Consider the following 17,782-nt stretch of genomic DNA (forward strand, 5'->3'; position numbering starts at 1 on the left):
AAGTCCCCACTGCCCTGAGAAAACTCAGTTAACCTCCCGGAGCCTCACTGTCCCATCCGTGATCTAGGAATGATCACGTCTATCTCCAGGCTTGTTGAGTGGGTTCAGTGAATACGGAGGGGTTCCCCGGAGCCTGCGAGTACTGGGCCCTTCAGGAGCTCTGCTTTCTTCTTTCCTCGTTCCCTTCTGCCCTCCATCCCCTCTGTCTGTCTTGCTGACGGAGCACTTAAAGGTACACCACCTCACTGGATCGTCTTACCAAGACGCAGAGCAAGGATTAACAGGGAAGGCGGCTGCCGAGAGGTGAAATGGCTGGACACGGGTCCGCGGGTGTCAGGGGACAGGGCAGAGCCCAAAGCCCAGGCCTGGCTGCCAGCCCCACGTCCTCCTCCAGCACTTAATAGAGATTGACTTGTAGTTTATGAGTCACATTTTGCCAGAAAATTCTGAGGCTCTCCAGCTACTTCTTGGGAATTGTTTTCTAGTTAAATATTAATAAAGAGCTTTCAAATATTAAGGTTGCAGAACTTTAGCTTAACTTCCTAAGACACATAGAAATGTATTCAAGGAATGCATTGGAAAACTTGTTATCCCCAAACGCCCTTAAGCAGCTGAATGACCGAAGGACACATTTTCTAATACATAATCCTCCACTCGTCCTGCCTTTGTTAATCTGGGGCCAGGCAATCCCACTTATTAGAGCTAATGAGTGTGTTTGCGTTGCCTCGTCTGCATAGAATAACTGTTCACCGCCGCCCTGCACGCGCCTTATGCTCTAGGAAAAGCCATCCACCTCTCTTCTCCACACGGCTCTCAAAGATATGAAGTTATAAATTATACAGATACAAAAAGATCAAAACCAAATGGGGGAAAGGCACATTGTAAAAATTCTAAAGGCGCTATTCCATGTCCTAATATTAGAGAAAAGCTCAAGGTCCATTTTGCCGCAAGATCAAAGCCTTTGAATAAGTTAAAAGGCAGATTGAACTCGTAGCTGAAAAATAACAGATACTTGAAATGAAAATTATCCTGAGGCTTAAACATTAGACAACCTTTCAAAGGAAAGATTTTCATTTATCATGCTCAGAATTACGAGGACAAAAGAGATTTGTGATTGAGTAACCTTTCTGGAAAAATTCCTTCTGGGGAGAAGGAGGAACGGGCTTCTCTGCAGGGGCCGAGCAGAACCCCGTATGGTGGACGCAGCCTTTTCTTTAGGGATGCCCTGCCCACATCCTCTGTCATCAGTCTTAGGTTGATGGCTCACTGGCCATTACCTTGAATTCTCCGTCACAACCTGAGTTAAAACTCCTTCGTTATAGGGGCTTCCCTGGTGGCGCAGTGGTTGAGAGTCCGCCTGCCGATGCAGGGGAAACGGGTTCGTGCCCCGGTCCGGGAAGATCCCACGTGCCGCGGAGCGGCTGGGCCCATGAGCCATGGCCGCTGGGCCTGCGCGTCTGGAGCCTGTGCTCCACAACGGGAGAGGCCACAACAGTGAGAGGCCCACATACCGCAAAAAAAAACAAAAACAAAAACAAAAAACCTCCTTCGTTATAAACAGAGCTTTTGGGAATGTATATAATAATTCAGTGTGTTTAAGTTACATGCAAACAAATCCCGCATTTTAAAAGGTGAAAGGGCAAGGTGTCCACTTTTTTTGACAGCGTGGTTTGCTCTACTGTTAATTCAGGATCTGCCCGTGAACGTCAAATTTATCATCGAGGGGATGGAGGAGGCTGGTTCTCTTGCCCTGGAGGAACTTGTCCAGAAAGAGAAGGCCGGGTTCTTCTCAAGCGTAGACTACATCGTGATTTCAGACAACCTGTGGATCAGCCAGAGGACGCCCGTGCTCACGTATGGGACGCGAGGGAACAGCTACTTCATGGTGGAGGTACTTGCCAACGGCAGCTGCCTGGAGGTGGATCCGTGCCCGGGTCCCGGTGGGGAGGACACAGAGCAGACACCGACCCGGGGGCCTGGCCCCGGGGGGTCACGGGGTCTCGGGACTGGGGGAGTTCATGGAGCCCCCCAGCCGTGAACGCATGTGCTGTGTACGTTTTTCTGGAGAGAGGATTCAGAGGGGTTTGTGACTCACCACGTTTTAGGAGCTCCAGCTGTGAAATTTGGAGGCAGGCACGGGGGCTCTGGGGTTAGGAGACTGACCGCCTGATCGGGATGCCGTGAGCGGGCGTTACCTGCTCTGCCAACCTCGTATGGGACGGAAAGAGAAGGGGTGCCAGCACTGACAAGGCCGGCACCCGAGGTCTGGCTCATCCACGAACAGCCTTGAGCGCACCTTAACCTCTGCGCCTGTTTCCTTACCTCTGAAGTGAGCACAGTAATCCTGCCAGGCTTGCTGTGATCACTAAAAGCAACCTCGAGTTCCGCCCTGACATGTAGTCTGCTTCCTGCTCCTTTTCTATTAATGCAGACAAGCTGTGATGGAGTCTGCAATTTAGCATCAGAAAGTCCTCCCTCATAGAGCAGCCGGAAACTGCAAAGGGGAGGGGGTGTGTATGAGAGCCGGAGGGCGGGTGCGATCCTGAGCCGGGAAGGGCTTCCGCTCTCCCGCGGGGGTCCCGGGCAGCTGCAGAAGCAGGGCGGGGTCCGAGGTGTGAAGGCCGTGGAACGTCTCGCGGTCGTTGGCCTCTTTCTACCGCTGAGTCGCAAGGAAGTTTCTCTGCAGAGACGTGCTGGAAGTAGTCTCTGTGGGGAGCAGGTGGGCACGAAGAAGTGGCTGGCGGGCAGGTGAGGGTGTTTAGTCTCCTGTCCGAGCAGTGGGATATCGTTTGCAGCTGTGCTCAGGAGCTGGTGGTGGAGACGCCCCAGTGGGCAGGGTTGATCCAGGGCTTAGGCTGTGCCCGATGGTGTGATGGAGGAGACGAAGTCAGTCAAGACGCCGCCCACGGAGAGGCTGAAGGGATGCACAGGGGCGTTCAGGTTGAATGGGGAGAAAAGAAGGACAGGAGGACGAGAGGTGGGGAGGTCTTGGATGGGTCGAGGGACTGGACGTCTTGCTGTGGCCAAGAACGGGGGAGGGCAGGCTCGTGATGAGGGGGCCAGGAGGAGGGAAGCTGTGAGCAGAGGTGGGATAAGGCGGCAAAAGATTTCAGAGGTGGGGCTCTGCAACCCCAAAGTGCTTTGTTAGCATCACTGCCTGATGAGATTAGAGGTCTTCAGCTACAGTGACTAAATGGAAGATTCACCTGGCAGGGCTTTAAAGATGGTGATAGAGGCAGAGAAGGGCCAGCCGGGCAGGAAAGGTGAGACGGAATGGGTCAAAGAGAATTAAAAAACCCAAACTCGTTAGAACTTGGGAACCGATTGGACATAGTGTGCCTGGGAGAAATCCAAGATCATTTTTTTTTAAAGATTTTTTTTGATGGGGACCATTTTTAGAGTCTTTGTTGAATTTGTTACAATATTGCTTCTGTTTTATGTTTTGGTTTCTTGGCCACGAGGCATGTGGGATCTTAGCTCCCCGACCAGGGATTAAACCTGCACCTCCTGCTCTGAAAGGTGAAGTCTTAACCAATGGACCACCAGGGAAGTCCCCGACATCATTTTAAGGGGATAGATTTATAGGACTGGCATCTCTCCTTGTTTTGGAAATGGCAAGCTAGGAGGAAGTAATTGTAAGAGAAGATGTTCTCTTCTAGACCTCCTCAAGTTCAGAAGCTGGGAGCACACCCAGAGTGTTATGTACCGTAAGCGACTAGAAGCTTTAGGTCTTGTGAGCAGGTCAAAGGTCAGACCTACGGAAGGAGCCTTGAGAGTCTGGAGGTTGTAAAGGAGGTCCTGTGGGCCTTGCAGCTCTGTGTGTAGAGTGATCCAAGGATTAAGCTGGGGGGCGAAAAGACAGAAAAGAAGTTATCAGAGGAGACGTAAGTAGAATGGTCCTGCAGGCAGGAAAAGCACAAGGAGAAGAAAGTTTCTTGGAGAATGTTTCTGGAAGGAGGGCTCAGCAAGAGATGGCGTGAAACCAAGAGGAAGGCAACTGCGTTACACGTCAGTCGTTAGGCCGAGGAGGGGCTGGTGGTGTGGGATTCGGTGCTGTTGGTGGCAAGGTTGGGGCTGAGGTCGGTTTCGGGGAATTCAGTGGGTCCTGAAGACGTGGGGGGCAGACGCTCCACATCGTGTGACAGAAGCACGGTGGTGACAACGTCAGCTGACCCCTGAGCCCTGAGGGCCACCCGGGGCGGGTCTGCCGCCCGGTGAAAGGTGTCTCTGAGCAGCCACGGCGGAAAGCAACTGTCTTCCCGTTCCCTGTCTTGCAGGTGAAGTGCAGAGACCAGGACTTCCACTCGGGGACCTTTGGTGGAATCCTTAATGAACCGATGGCAGATCTGGTCGCTCTTCTTGGTAATGTCTTCTTCCGTTTCACTTTTTAAGCATCAAGCAATCTGCTAACGTAGTTCTGTTTGACTCAGTTGTCTCCCGCTTGGTTTCCAGGCCAGCCCTGAATAAGGGTGGAGCGGAGGAGGACCGCGGTCTTAGCTTCCCCCTTGGCTAAACGTTTCTTAGGCTTATTGCGTCCACGTTGTTTCTCTTCATGGACTGAAAGCCTTCCTCAGTCCACCCCCTTTCCGTTCACTGGATGTTGTGACACATCTGGCTGTACTTGAGGACAGTGGCAGAGAGACCTTTCTGGAGAAGCATCCAGAGTTGGTGCCCCATCTACCCACACCTCTTGGCTTCCTTCCTGTGAGTCCCTGTGGTCCCACGTGGCTCAGTGACGCCAGTGAGTTTGCTCGTTGCCCCTACCCGTGACCTCCTCAGGTGGTGGGCCCGGTGGATGCAGGCGGGAGTCGTGTGTGTGTGTGTGTGTGTGTGCGTGTGTGTGCGTGCATGTGTGTGTGTGTGTGTGTGTGTGTGTTTCCAGAGAGGCAGCTTGCCCACCTGACTCACCTGGAGCTCTTGCCTACATTCGGACAGCCCAGCTTCCGGGTGGATCCCGGAATTGAAGGAGGCTTCATCTCCAGGGCCTCGCTTGCACAGTCCTGGCAGGGACACTGCGTGCGTTCATAGTCACAATTTGGTTCTTTCTAAAGAAGAGGTTTTCAGGTTACATAAGCCTCAGACCTCGCAATACCTGGATCTTTCTCACCTTTCTCACCGTTAAAGAACAAAGAATATTTGTTCTTTAACGGTAGTTGCATTACAGTTTTTACCTTATGAGCTATGGAGCATTTGGTGAAGCAGATGAACAAACCAGAAATGATCACATACGTCATCCTAAGACGTTCTTCCAGCAGGTCCACTGACTGACGTTATGCGTCAAGTTGGGAGCCAGCGGTGGTGTCGGTGGTGTCGTCCTGCTGCTCTGTGTGTGTTACACCCAGTGAAGGGGGTCCCTGTCTGCTCCCCACAGGGTCATGTTAATCTTATTAATTAGAAGGCTTGGAGAAGTCCTGGGGGCGCTGGAGGGGGGCCGAGGAGGATGTGGCTGAGAACCAGGTGGGGAAGACTTCTCCTCGTGGTTTGCTGCCTTGACATCCTCACACCTCAGGGCTTCGCCTTCTGTGATCGTCTCAAAGCACTGGGAAGCCCCTTACAATTTCACACGACTGCCACCTGCAGATTTTGGTGGATGTTTACTTTGTCTTTAGTTCTGTCTACACAGGCCGAACCACCTGCCGTCCACTCATGGGGTCACGCTTGTTATTCAGCCCCATGTGGTCAGAGACGTGCCCTCCTGCTGGAAGGCGGGGTCTTCAGTGCGGGTGGGTCCCCTGTGTTCATGTGGCATCCAGAACACGGCAGGTGTCACACAGCCAGGTGTGATGCCCTGGGTCTCACAGGGCCCTCTGCCCTGTGCTTTGCGGTTGTCGACGTTAACAGAAAGATTTGAAAATACAGTGCTTCACAGTAATTTTCTGACACTGTCAGGTTATAATCACATGAAGCATGTGGCACGTATTTTTATGAAGTGCCTTCGCTTGAATAAAAGGCCCCAGATGAACTAAAGATGAATTTAGCTGCCTTGGAGACATTTCCGTCATTTTACTTTTAGTCTACTTTCTGGTTGCATTGGGCCTTTACTGTAGGTCCTTTCTCAAGACAGCAAGCGTGTTTACCCAATCCCAGCATCTGCTTCTTTTATAGATGCTCATTGATGATTTTTCACTCATTGCTGTTAATCCCCAAACTTTTTCACAAATAACAGAGCGGTGTATCTGCTTCGCCACTACGAAAGCTTTCATGGTTATGACGTGGCTCGTAGACTAGACCTCAAGGCTGTTACGTTTTTGATTAAAGATGAGTATTTATTATATTATTGTGGTGTGTGTAGGGGAGAGAGGTTGAGAGGAACTATGACTTTCAGTTTCTCGGTTTGTACGTATATTCGCCTACATATATATTAAAGATTTTTTTCTTATGAACACATTACTTTTTAACTCAGGGTAAGATAAAACTAAACAAGGAACCTTGTTTGTGATGTAAGAGTGCAGCTGAGAACTTGCCTGTAACACAGGTGAGTCACTCCACATGTACCTGATTGCAGGGCCGAGTGCTTCCATCCCTCTGTCGACAAGGTGGACGTTAGAACGGGTCTGACGCAGGCCGAGTCTTCCTGGTGACTGGCTCCTCTCTCCCACCGTCACCTCTGGGAGGTGAGCTACTGACAGGTGGCTCTGCTGTAGGGCCCAGGGCCGGTCGCAGGCCTGCTGCAGCCCCAGGAGGGTCCCTGAGGCTCTGCTCCGGGGCCAGGACCCCACGCACCTGTAGCTTCCACCTGCCTTTGTCTCCTGTGTGTCTCTCATAGGCAGCCTGGTGGACTCTTCTGGTCGAATTCTGATCCCTGGAATCTATGACCACGTGGCTCCTGTTACAGAGGAGGAAAAGAGAACGTATGAAGCCATCGATCTGGACCTCGAGGAGTACCGGAACAGCAGCCAGGTTAAGAAATTTCTGTTTGACACCAAGGTAGGTCCCACGTTGACGGGTAACCTGAAAGAGGAGCGATGAAAACCCGTATTTTCCCAGTGCCTAGTTTGCTATGCGCTGCTGCTCTGCACATCTCGGAGCTGAGAGCACATGCTAATCAGGGGCAGGTTTCCCTTCACAAAACCTCGTGGTCCTCGTGGTCTAGATCAACTGGTCCTTTTCTTGGGGTCCGTCTGGCACTGGCCTCAGGCGCCTAACCACAGGGCAGTGATTCACTTCACAGCTGTGCGTTTCCAAACTGGCTTATGAGACTCATCCTCATGCCAGCCCTCAGCCAGTGAGCTGAGCTTCCTATCTGTTTAAAGGTTGAGAATAGTCTGAGATCATTTCAGCTCCAAGACCCCTAATTATTCATTTTTTAAAAGACAAAACCAAGAGCTTTACGGGGCTAATGTGTAAATTGCTACATTGCTGTTTGAGTGTAGTAAGTAAACCCAGAGCCCAAAGCACTGGCTACTGGTAAATGTAGATTTCGTTCTTTTCCCTCTACTTCTCCTCCTCCTTAAAATAACAACAACAACCAAAAAAACCAACCAAACAAAAATAACCCTTGCCTGCTGTGGTGTTTGGTAGCTCTGGCTGGCTCCTGGGCAGACGCTCCAGGAGAGGGAAAAATGCCGAATACAAGTGGGGAGTTTACTCTTATGAAGTATGTCTCTTGCCTCAGACTAGCGCTCTGGTGGCCACTGGCTCAAATGTCTGTAGATTTCTTTGAAACCTTCTGGAAAATAAAATGCATTTAGCATATAAGTTATCATGGCAATGATTGGGGATAGAAATGTACAATTGAACCCCAGTTTTGGAAAGGGCCCCTTTGCCATCTATTAACTGCACACTTCAGAGCTGGAGTGGTGAGGGGCCCTTGTCAGTGGAAGCAGCTAGGGCAGGTGAAGGCAGCAGAGGGTCTCAGGTCCTGAGGGAAAAGTCCACCTGTACTATTAGTCCAGACATATCTAAGTAAGGTGGTAATTAACTTGTCATGAATGGTGTCACAGATGTACAGAAAGTGGTGATACAAGCAATATAATTCAACTGCGTTTTAACTAAACACTCCTCTATATAGTAAAATGATTTTATTTTACTTTAGGAGGAACTTCTAATGCACCTGTGGAGATACCCATCTCTTTCTATTCATGGGATCGAGGGCGCGTTCCATGAGCCTGGAGCCAAAACAGTCATCCCTGGCCGAGTGAAAGGAAAATTTTCAATCCGTCTAGTCCCTCACATGAATCTGTCTGTGGTGGAGAAGCAGGTAACCAGCGTGCGTTGTTCTCGGGCCCAGTGGCAGAGCCATTTCTGAGCGCCGCACGCCACAGTTTAGCGGGCTGTTCAGCTGTTCTCATTGAAGTATCATTTTTTTTTTTTCCAATACAAAAGGGACTGGAATAAATGTCAAGAAACTGATAAAATTTTGTTCGGTAAAAATCTCTTTGCTCAATTATACGCAATTATAGTAGTCAGATAAGTAACCGTTTGGAGTTGGAGCGATGGGAAATTTTTCAAAATTAAATGGTAGCTCTGAAGGCAAGATTGGTTTTACACCCAGATGGAGAAGCTAACTGCCTGCGGCTGGGCTGAGCTGGGAAATCGCAAGCTGCAGTCATCAGTTTGTGATGTCTGAAATCTACACTCTGAAAGCAGCCAATTTTAATGAAAACGTTCGTTATCTGGAGGGAGTGCATGTCTCAGTTATCCACCAGCCATCCGTTTACCTCAAGTTTAACAGAAAGTAGACTGAATAAATAAGCTCAGGAAACACCTCGTCCCACCCCGTCTATCCCACTGCCCCTTGCACTGTCTTCTCAGTGCTGATTACATCCTAAAATACTCTCCATCCTCCCTCCCTCCCTCCCTTTTTGTCCCTCTGTCTACAACATATAAATTCCACGAGGGCAGGACCGTCCTGGTCTTGCTCACAGCTGTGACCCCAGCACCCAGAACAGTTCCTGCCACATGACAGGCGTCCATTAATATTGGTTGAAGCAAATACTGGATTTTTTTTTTCTTTTATTTTCTGCCACGCCACACGGCCTGTGGGATCCCAGTTCCCAGACCAGGGATTGAAACTGGGCCCTTGGCAGTGAGAGCGCGGAGCCCCAACTGCTGGAGCATCAGGGAAGTCGTCCCTGGAAGGACTATTTTAGAGTATGGAGTTGTTCTTGGAGGATTTCCTGAGTAGCGGCTGGAACAGAGCCAAGGAAGAGAAGGGCGCTGATGACAAGGGTCCTTCACAGCTTAGCCTGGAACTGCTCCCACTTCTCAGAAATTTCCAAATGCGTGGTATTCCCCATAAGGGTCATTAAGGTACTGGTAAGTCCAAAGAGAGTGGTCAGCCGTCAGGTGGAGAAGTTGTACTTGTATCGTGTTTCACAATTACCAAAATTCATGATAACCAGACGTTAACAGTCAGACACCCTGGTGAGGATGGGGAGGGTCAGAGCTGGGATTGGAGGGTCTGGGGACGGAAGGCGAGTGAGAGCTAGCGTTCCTCCCACTGGCGAAGCTCCCGGTCCTGGAGGCCCTGCTCACTCCACGCCAACCCTCCGGAAGAACTAAGGTAAAACCAAAATACTTGAATTTGTTGGCTTGAGATTTCATTAGTTTCTTGATGAAAGACGACTGTATGTTCATGGTATGAGAGAATAACTTGAAATTTTCTCTTCCACCTGAAAATGTTCCTTTTAGGTGAAGCAGCATCTTGACTCTATATTCTCCAAAAGAAATAGCTCCAACCAGATGACTGTATCTATGACACTAGGACTACACCCGTGGATTGCAAATATTAGAGATAATCAGTATCTTGCGGCAAAAAGAGCCATCAAAACAGGTTGGACTTCAGATAATTTTATTTTTTTACTAAAAAAAATTTTTAACATCTTTATTGGAGTATAATTGCTTTACAATGGTGTGTTAGTTTCTGCTTTATAACAAAGTGAATCAGCTATACATATACATATGTCCCCATATCTCTTCCCTCTTGCGTCTCCCTCCCTCCCATCCTCCCTATCCCACCCCTGTAGGTGGTCACAAAGCACCGAGCTGATCTCCCTGTGCTATGTGGCTGCTTCCCACTAGCTATCTATTTTACGTTTGGTAGTGTATATATGTCCATGCCTCTCTCTCACTTCGGCCCAGCTTACCCTTCCCCCTCCCCGTGTCCTCAAGTCCATTCTCTAGTAGGTCTGTGTCTTTATTCCCTCTTATCCCTAGGTTCTTCAGCACCATTTTTTTTTCTTTCAGATTCCATGTATATGTGTTAGCACGCGGTGTGTGTTTCTCTCTTTCTGACTTCCTCCACTCTGTGCGACAGTCTCCAGATTACAGAGGGGGTGGTGCCTGGTGGAGCAGTGGATATGGCAGACGAATTTAAAACTTCAGTATCGACTCTCCTTTTTATATGGGCTGTATTACCGTGCACAGCGCTCTATCTCATGAGTCTTCCCAGCAGCCTTTCCCCATTTTACGGATTAAGGCTTGAAGAGATTAAGTAATTTGCTGAAGGGCACCCAGCTATTAGTGGCAAAGCCAGGGTTTAAGCTCACACCAGGAGATTTGAATTTGGGGCAAAATGATGGACTTGAAAACCTCCAGTACTCCTGGAAATGATGACCAACATTTGAAAACATCCTTTTAAAGGCAAAGCTGAACTCGCATGAAAGTAAAGGAAATCTTCTGGGATTAAAAATGAAGAAAGGAGCTAAAATTTAGTGGAGCGAGCAAGCTGACACGGGGCCGCCCTGCGGGGACTTGTTCTTCCTGGTCACAGGGAGGTGTGGGTTTCGGGTCAGCATGAAGCAGAAAACGAGACCCACTACATAAAGGCCTTGCTCCAAGAGCCACGCTCCCCCTGGACGGGGTGTATGTGTGTAAGCTTGACCGTCCTTGCTTGGGTGTTTGGTGAGCACAGTCTCCCCCGAGAGCTTTTAACCGTGGACCTGTCTTGGCATGGGTTTGGGTCTTTAATTACTGTGTGTGGTCCTGTTCTTCACAAGCCCATCCTGGACTGCCTGGCTGCTGCAGACAGCCCCAAGGCAGGCCATGGGAGCTTTCCACTGAAGAAGCTTCCTGGATATGTGCTCCTTGTATAAAATTACAGAACACACGAGAAACTCAATTCCAGCCTATCCGACTCTAAAACCAGCGGTCTTTTTACAATGCCATTCTGCTTCTCCAGAGGTAGGGAATAGCTTTATTTGTAATTTCCTCAGCAGTGCCTGTTTTGACTTCACGTATTTCAAAGTCCTGGACAGGATACATGATTGGTGAGCAGGGACACAGGCCTGGGCTTCTGGCTGCCCGGGGAGAAGGAACAGCCAGTCTTTTTTGCAGCAGGAATGGGACACTGCCAACAGTTGCAGGGTGGGGGCCTCTCCTAAAAGCAGGGGGAGTTTTGGGGTCTCTCCAAACGTTAGGCGGGAAGACACTGGCAAGTGTTTATGTAGACTATGCACTATGTTACCGCTGGGCCTTGGGCCACACCCCCAGACATGCTGGAGCTGGAACTGGGGGTCCAGACCTCCTTGGAGCCCTCACTCTCTGTCGGGATTATCACTACAGGGACACAGACATTAACAATCACAGGACAAGTCCAAGACCTAGAGCCGTGCTTCTCTGCATAATCATTCCCCCGTCCCAATTATCGCAGCATTTTGCCAATTTTGGAGTGAAGAAAAGAGGAAGAAGGGTTAGGAGGATACATGTGACGTCGCCGAAGAGACGCGTGCGGGTGAGATGGCAAGGCCCGACGTCCTCGTGCGGGAAAGCGTGGGCACCTTTGGGCCTGTCTCTGTGCTGGACCAGTTCTGCTAACAAAGTCCATCATCTTTATTCACAGTCACGCCTTGCTCTGTGGGTAAAGAAGGTCGGGCACGCTCTCTCTTGCGACTGTTTCATTTTTCACTCCTGCTCGGTCGCCAGCAACTTGTCCTCTAGCCTAGAAGGTTTGGACTCATCTCTTTCCAGACCCTAGGATATCCTTTAAAACTATTTCCTGGGATACCTTGAAAGTTGAGCACAAACGCTGAGACATTCAGGTGACAGTCGAGTACAGCTATTTATTTGTATATTGGTTACAAACAAAAAAACAAAGAAGTCCCACCTTCCCAATATTTAATTCATGGGGCAGCCATAAAAGTGGGTATACCATCTTGTGGTGCCCCTGTCAAAAATGCATCACTTCTTCCAATCATGAGAAAGCATCAGACAAACCTAAACTGAGGGACATTTTACAAAACAACTGATCAGTACTCTACAAGAGGGTCAAGTTCATGAAAGTCAAAGAGAGGCTGAGAACCTGTCACAGACTAGAAGAGACTCAGAAGCAATGACAAAATGCAGTGTGGGATTCTGGATTCAATCCTGGTATAGAAAAAGGGAAAAAGTGGTAAAATTCCAATCAGGTCTGAGTCTACTTACTAATATTATTCCAATGTTAATTTCCTATTCTTGATAATTGTACAATACTTATATGTTAACATTAGGGAAAGTAAAGGATATATGGGAACTCTGTACTGTTTTCGCAACTTTTCTGTAAGTATAAAATTAGTTCAAAATACAAATTTAAAAATATTTTTAAAAAAGTAGATAATTGTACTTCCCTGGTGGTCCAGTGGTCAAGGCTCTGTACTTCCACTGCAGGGGCCACAGGTTCGATCCCTGGTTGGGGAACTAAGATCCCGCATGCTGCATGACCAAAAAAAAAAGTTTAAAAGTAGATAATTGTAAAGAAGGCAACCACAGTTTTCTTCTTGACTCTATTGATGATTTTTTTTTTTTTGCGGTAGGCGGGCCTCTCACTGTTGTGGCCTCTCCCCTTGCGGAGCACAGGCTCCGGACGTGCAGGCTCAGCGGCCATGGCTCACGGGCCCAGCCGCTCTGCGGCATGTGGGATCTTCCCAGACCGGGGCACGAACCCGTGTCCCCTGCATCGGCAGGCGGACTCTCAACCACTGCGCCACCAGGGAAGCCCTATTGATGATTTTAGAATATAAATTATGTGAAATCAAGAAGCTTACCGAACCCAAGTATCAAATTTAATGATTAAAAAAAAAGAAGAAAAAGGCAAAGCAAACACTACATTTGAGGAGATTACTGGGGGTAGTCTTGTCATTATTTTATTCAAATGCCTTCTTTTCCTGTGTTTCAGTGTTCGGGACAGAGCCAGACATGATCCGAGATGGATCAACCATACCCGTTGCCAAAATATTCCAGGATACCATCCAGAAGAGTGTGATGATGCTCCCGCTGGGCGCTGTTGACGACGGAGAGCACTCTCAGAATGAGAAAATCAACAGGTTAGTGAGTCCTGTAGGCACGCCCCCCTCACTGCACAAGCCTGGGTCCTCACACCGGTCACCTCCAGACAGGCTGCATACTTCAGATGCAATTTCTGTCATCAAGTCTTCCTGTTTAAACTGTAGACTACTTTCCCTCTGTCATCTGAATGGGAATAACAGTGTCCCTCTCTCTTTCTTTTGTTAGGTGGAATTACATAGAGGGATCCAAAGTATTTGCTGCCTTTTTCCTAGAGATGGCTAAGCTGCATTAATCAGGGTAGGAACCTTCCAGCCTAGGCCTGACCTACTCACAGATCCCCTTTCACACAACCCTGGGCAGGAACAAAATCTAACTATCCAGAAGAATTTGGTCCCCAAAATAATGTTTTCCCTTGGACATTTGGACCAGTAATAAAATATTTCCAAGGCGCAGACATCGGACGTGGTTTTGTGTCACCGTGCACACCTTTCTAAAGCTACAGCCGCCTTCAACGACCTGATTTCCCTGAGTCCTGCTGTGGCTGCCCCAGGCCTGGACTCACGGTACCCTTCAGGATGAGGACAAGTCTCTGCCGAGATTCTCCGCTTGCAATTTGATTGGCGTAATCACTGCAGTTTGCGTTCTAGGCCCCTGAGTGCTTGACACACAGTCATCCCAGCGGGTGACTGTCCATCCTACATCACCCTTGCTTTTACCACTTGTGCCCTTTATCTTATGGACAAACATGTTGGTCTCCAGCACTGCCTACTGTAATTTCCCCGTGGGCTCATTTTTAGAGGAGTTACTAAAGCATGATACCGCATTAACCTCTTGCTTCCCCTTCATTTATTTTTCCTGCTCCTTCAAAAGTGCTGAAATGGAAGTGATCAATATTCATATCCTTATGCCATCTGGGATTCCTTGTGCGAAAATGAGCACTTTTTAAGTTCCAAGCCTCTTCACCTTTGCTGCACTTGATGCCAACCGACCGCCCCTCCTGCAGCTTCTTCTTCCTTCCTGCCCCGTCAGTGAAGGCCTCCTCGCTCTCTCGTCAACATCTGTGCACATGTCAGTTCGCCACAGCAGAATTAATCCTGATAGAATTTCTCTCACCCTGCTGGAACTGTACTCAGTGACTACATCTAATAAATTGCTCAAAGCTTTTAGTAGCATCAGTTTTAGATAGAGAGCTAATCAACCCTGACATCAGTAACACATTCTAAATTTAAAGCCATCAGCTAATGCTGTGTTCATTAATCATTTTAGTTAACCATCTTGTTTGGCTTGACTGGATTTGACAGTGTAAACAAACAAAAAAATGCAAGTTTTCTACAGTTGAGTATATTTAAACAAACTGATTTAATCTTTATAAATTCATTATTTAAATCACATTAATGGAGAATTTAAAGGTTTGTTAAAAATGTTTCTCATGATTCTAAATAAAAAACAAGCATAACACATTCCATTGCTTCATGGGTTCTTGAAATGTCAGTTTTAAAACTTGCTGCACCTCATTTAAAATGGCTGGACCAGAGGGCCAGTAATTCGGCTTGTCCTGAACCACGTCACAGAAATGGGACCCAGCTGAGGCTTTAGCCACCATTCCTCTGATGCTGGAGAACATTTAAATGCTGTCTGTTGAGTATGGGCAGGAATTTGATATTTTTTTGCTATTAAGCTTGGTTTGTGCATGCCAGATTACATAGAATCTTTTGACATTTTGGATTTTGTGGGACCTAACTGGTGTATTTGGCAGACTTCTCAAGAACTAAATATACAAGAAGTTTATGATCCCCATTTATATTTTTAAAAGGGTGTTCATATTAGTCAATTAACAAGGCTGGTTAAAATGTATTGTAACCACTTCTGAGCAATGTAGCATCAGTTTTACCAAGCACCTAAATTATAAGATTACTCATTCACTGATCTATGTTCCTGCTGAATCTTTGAGACCTGCAACGCCTGGTTAATTATTCAGCTACCACCAGGCAAGAAAGGCAGGACAAAGGCTGAGGTCACTGAGTCTAGGAGACCCCAACCTTGGACTGTCTGGGTGCAGAGCCATGGTTTTCTGCCTCTAGGGGTCACGATGAGTGTCCCCAGCTTTCCCAGGTCCATCTGGGTTTTCTACCTGGCCCCAAGCCAGGTGCCTACCTGGGTGCTGCCGTGATCTGGAGTCAGAAGGGAAGTATTTTCAGGGCGGTTACACACATACAGGCGATAGAAATCTACCCGGTTATTGGCCAGGAGGCCAGGTAAAATTTTTAAATTTTCTCTATCTCCAATCTCTTTGTCTTCCATTTCCAACTCATCTCTGTACTTCAGGGGTCCAGTGGAGTGCGCTGCACACAGTAGGCGCTCAATATTGCATGCTAACATCCTCCTCTTGGCTCCGCAGCTGCATTTTTGGGCTTTCCCTGGCCTGGACTTCTATCTTCATGCTCTGTGCCTCACATCGTTCCTAGTTGAAACTGTCCTGGGAGCAGCTAGCACTGGGAAAAAGCACATGAAACACGTCATGCTGAGGTGCCGTCGACTGATAACAGCACCTGTGTATCCTCCCAGGCAGCACTTGTCTGCACAGGGGCCACAAACCAGCAGCCGTGAGCCCCATACAGCTGCCTTCGGTGTGTTTCATGTGGCCTTCACGTTGTTCCACGCACTTCTGAATTGGATGCCAGCATCGCAAAATCAGCAGACCTCACCCCAGTGATTTCTCTTGAGCAGTCGCAAGACCGGGTAACACCGATCTGCGGTTCCTGCAGGGTGGCAGCCAGCTGAGCTGAGGAGAGGTTGTGCTGAGCATAGTGCCTGGCCCATAATATGTGCTCAATAAGTTTCTTAGACGCGGACTAAGAAGGAAGCTCACGAATAATACAGTTGTACTTGGCTTCTCACTTCTACTGATAAGTTACTGTCACTTAAAAAACAAGCCCCAGGCTTCCCTGGTGGCGCAGTGGTTGAGAGTCCGTCTGCCGACGCAGGGGACGCGGGTTCGTGCCCCGGTCCCGGAAGATCCCACATGCCATGGAACAGCTGGGCCCGTGAGCCATGGCCGCTGAGCCTGCGCGTCCAGAGCCTGTGCTCTGCAACAGGAGAGGCCACAACAGTGAGAAGCCCGCGTACCACACACACACACACAAAAAGCCCCCGAACAAATACCACTTTATGATAGGTCCAAATGATTTTTAAATACTATACTATTTTAAATATCTAGTGATATATGTATTCAATGCCATCTAGCTATTATTTTTAAATTTTGTTTCAAGTTTGAATACTAACAACATGTAATAGATAAACAGTTAAATAATGAGTTGCGGACTTATGTAAGATGAAATAAAATATTTGTTTCAGTGGTAATGTACCTATGGTTAAATCTAGCATAATTATATTATCTATCTGTAATACCACTGCTGTTCATGACAAGCAGCAAACTTAAACCAAGGCCTAATACCTGCACATATCATTTCTGCTCTTCCACTGATCAGCTCTGTAACATCTGCATTCTATATTGCAGGCCGCTTAACTGGTAAGAAAGATAATCTCCCTCTTTACTATATCAAAACAACTTTCCTCTTTGGGAAGCAAGCTCTGGGAGGCCGAGGCTGGCTTGGGGGTGTTCTTTGTTCAGCTGTCCAAAGGCTCAATCAGTCAATGAAATACAGAGCCAGAAATACAGATTTTCTGAAGCAATGTGTTCTTTTTCTTTCCAGCATGATGTGGAAGAGAACGGATTAATGACTATAATTTCTTAACAGTTACGATAAGTAAATACATGCTTCTGAGCTTTCTTCAACTAGGTAGATGGAAGAGAAAAAAAAATTGTCACTACGTGGAAAAATTTTATTTAAAAAATCATTCTAGTGTAATTCCTTATTGAGAATGAAAAAAGATGTCAGAGAAATTATGCCTTTGACTATAATAGAAAATATGAAGTTTTACATCATCTCACCTCCCACATTGAAATTCACCAAAACAGCATTCAAAGAGAACTTAGATTTAAAATTCTAGCGTGGGTGGTTAAGTGTTCCTAGCCTACTCTCGTTGTTATTGTAGGTAGGCACGTGAGTGTAGTGGCAGAAAATGTTAACTTAAAGGAAATTAGAACTTTAGATGACACTGTTAAAGTAAATAAGTCATCAAGAATGGTTAGTCACCAAAAATGACCAATGCTTCCTTTCAAATTTTAAATAATTATAGTCAAATAAAGGCAGCTATCTAAATTTTATTTAAAACCCCACTTGAAAAACTGGAAGGCAGACTTCAGGGCTCCTACATCAGTACAGAGTGAGGGGAAGAGGTTCCAGAAAGGACAGCCGCAGAGGGGAAGCAGCACCTTCTGCACGCTCTGCCTAAGTCTCTGGATGACCTCTGAGCCATGCCCGTGTGAGGCGGACGAAAGCCTCCTGGCTAAGGCTGAGGGCACTGAATGTGACTTCAGCTGCTACCATGACAGGAGAGACAAAGTTAAGGAGTAGCAGTACAGCCAGAACAACCGCCTGTTAAAACAGTAACGACAACACCAACCTCTTCAGAAGAATAGAAGTGAATTCAGAGTCTCTACATTACTCAAATATCT

The 17,782-nt window shown here is 47.7% G+C and overlaps 1 protein-coding gene across 3 annotated transcripts in view; it reads left to right on the forward strand.

The window, feature by feature from the left end:
* CNDP1 (carnosine dipeptidase 1) overlaps nucleotides 1–14,528 on the forward strand; it is a 28,760-nt gene extending 14,232 nt beyond the window's left edge. For 2 of the 3 annotated variants that reach the window (XM_081251877.1, XM_081251878.1), the window contains exons 6-12: nucleotides 1,691–1,891; nucleotides 4,278–4,362; nucleotides 6,767–6,927; nucleotides 8,036–8,200; nucleotides 9,634–9,775; nucleotides 13,094–13,241; nucleotides 13,429–14,527. In XM_081251877.1, the coding sequence (XP_081108003.1) occupies nucleotides 1,691–1,891; nucleotides 4,278–4,362; nucleotides 6,767–6,927; nucleotides 8,036–8,200; nucleotides 9,634–9,775; nucleotides 13,094–13,241; nucleotides 13,429–13,495 (969 nt within the window). In that variant the 3' untranslated portion in view covers nucleotides 13,496–14,527. Of the gene's footprint in view, nucleotides 1–1,690; nucleotides 1,892–4,277; nucleotides 4,363–6,766; nucleotides 6,928–8,035; nucleotides 8,201–9,633; nucleotides 9,776–13,093; nucleotides 13,242–13,428 lie in introns of all 3 variants that reach the window. The other variant, XM_081251876.1, reaches the window with a different exon arrangement.
* The last annotated feature ends 3,254 nt before the right edge of the window (nucleotides 14,529–17,782 follow it).

This window comes from Mesoplodon bidens (assembly GCF_964165515.1).
Source record: "Mesoplodon bidens genome assembly, chromosome: 13".
In the NCBI taxonomy this organism is placed as follows: domain Eukaryota; kingdom Metazoa; phylum Chordata; class Mammalia; order Artiodactyla; family Ziphiidae; genus Mesoplodon; species Mesoplodon bidens.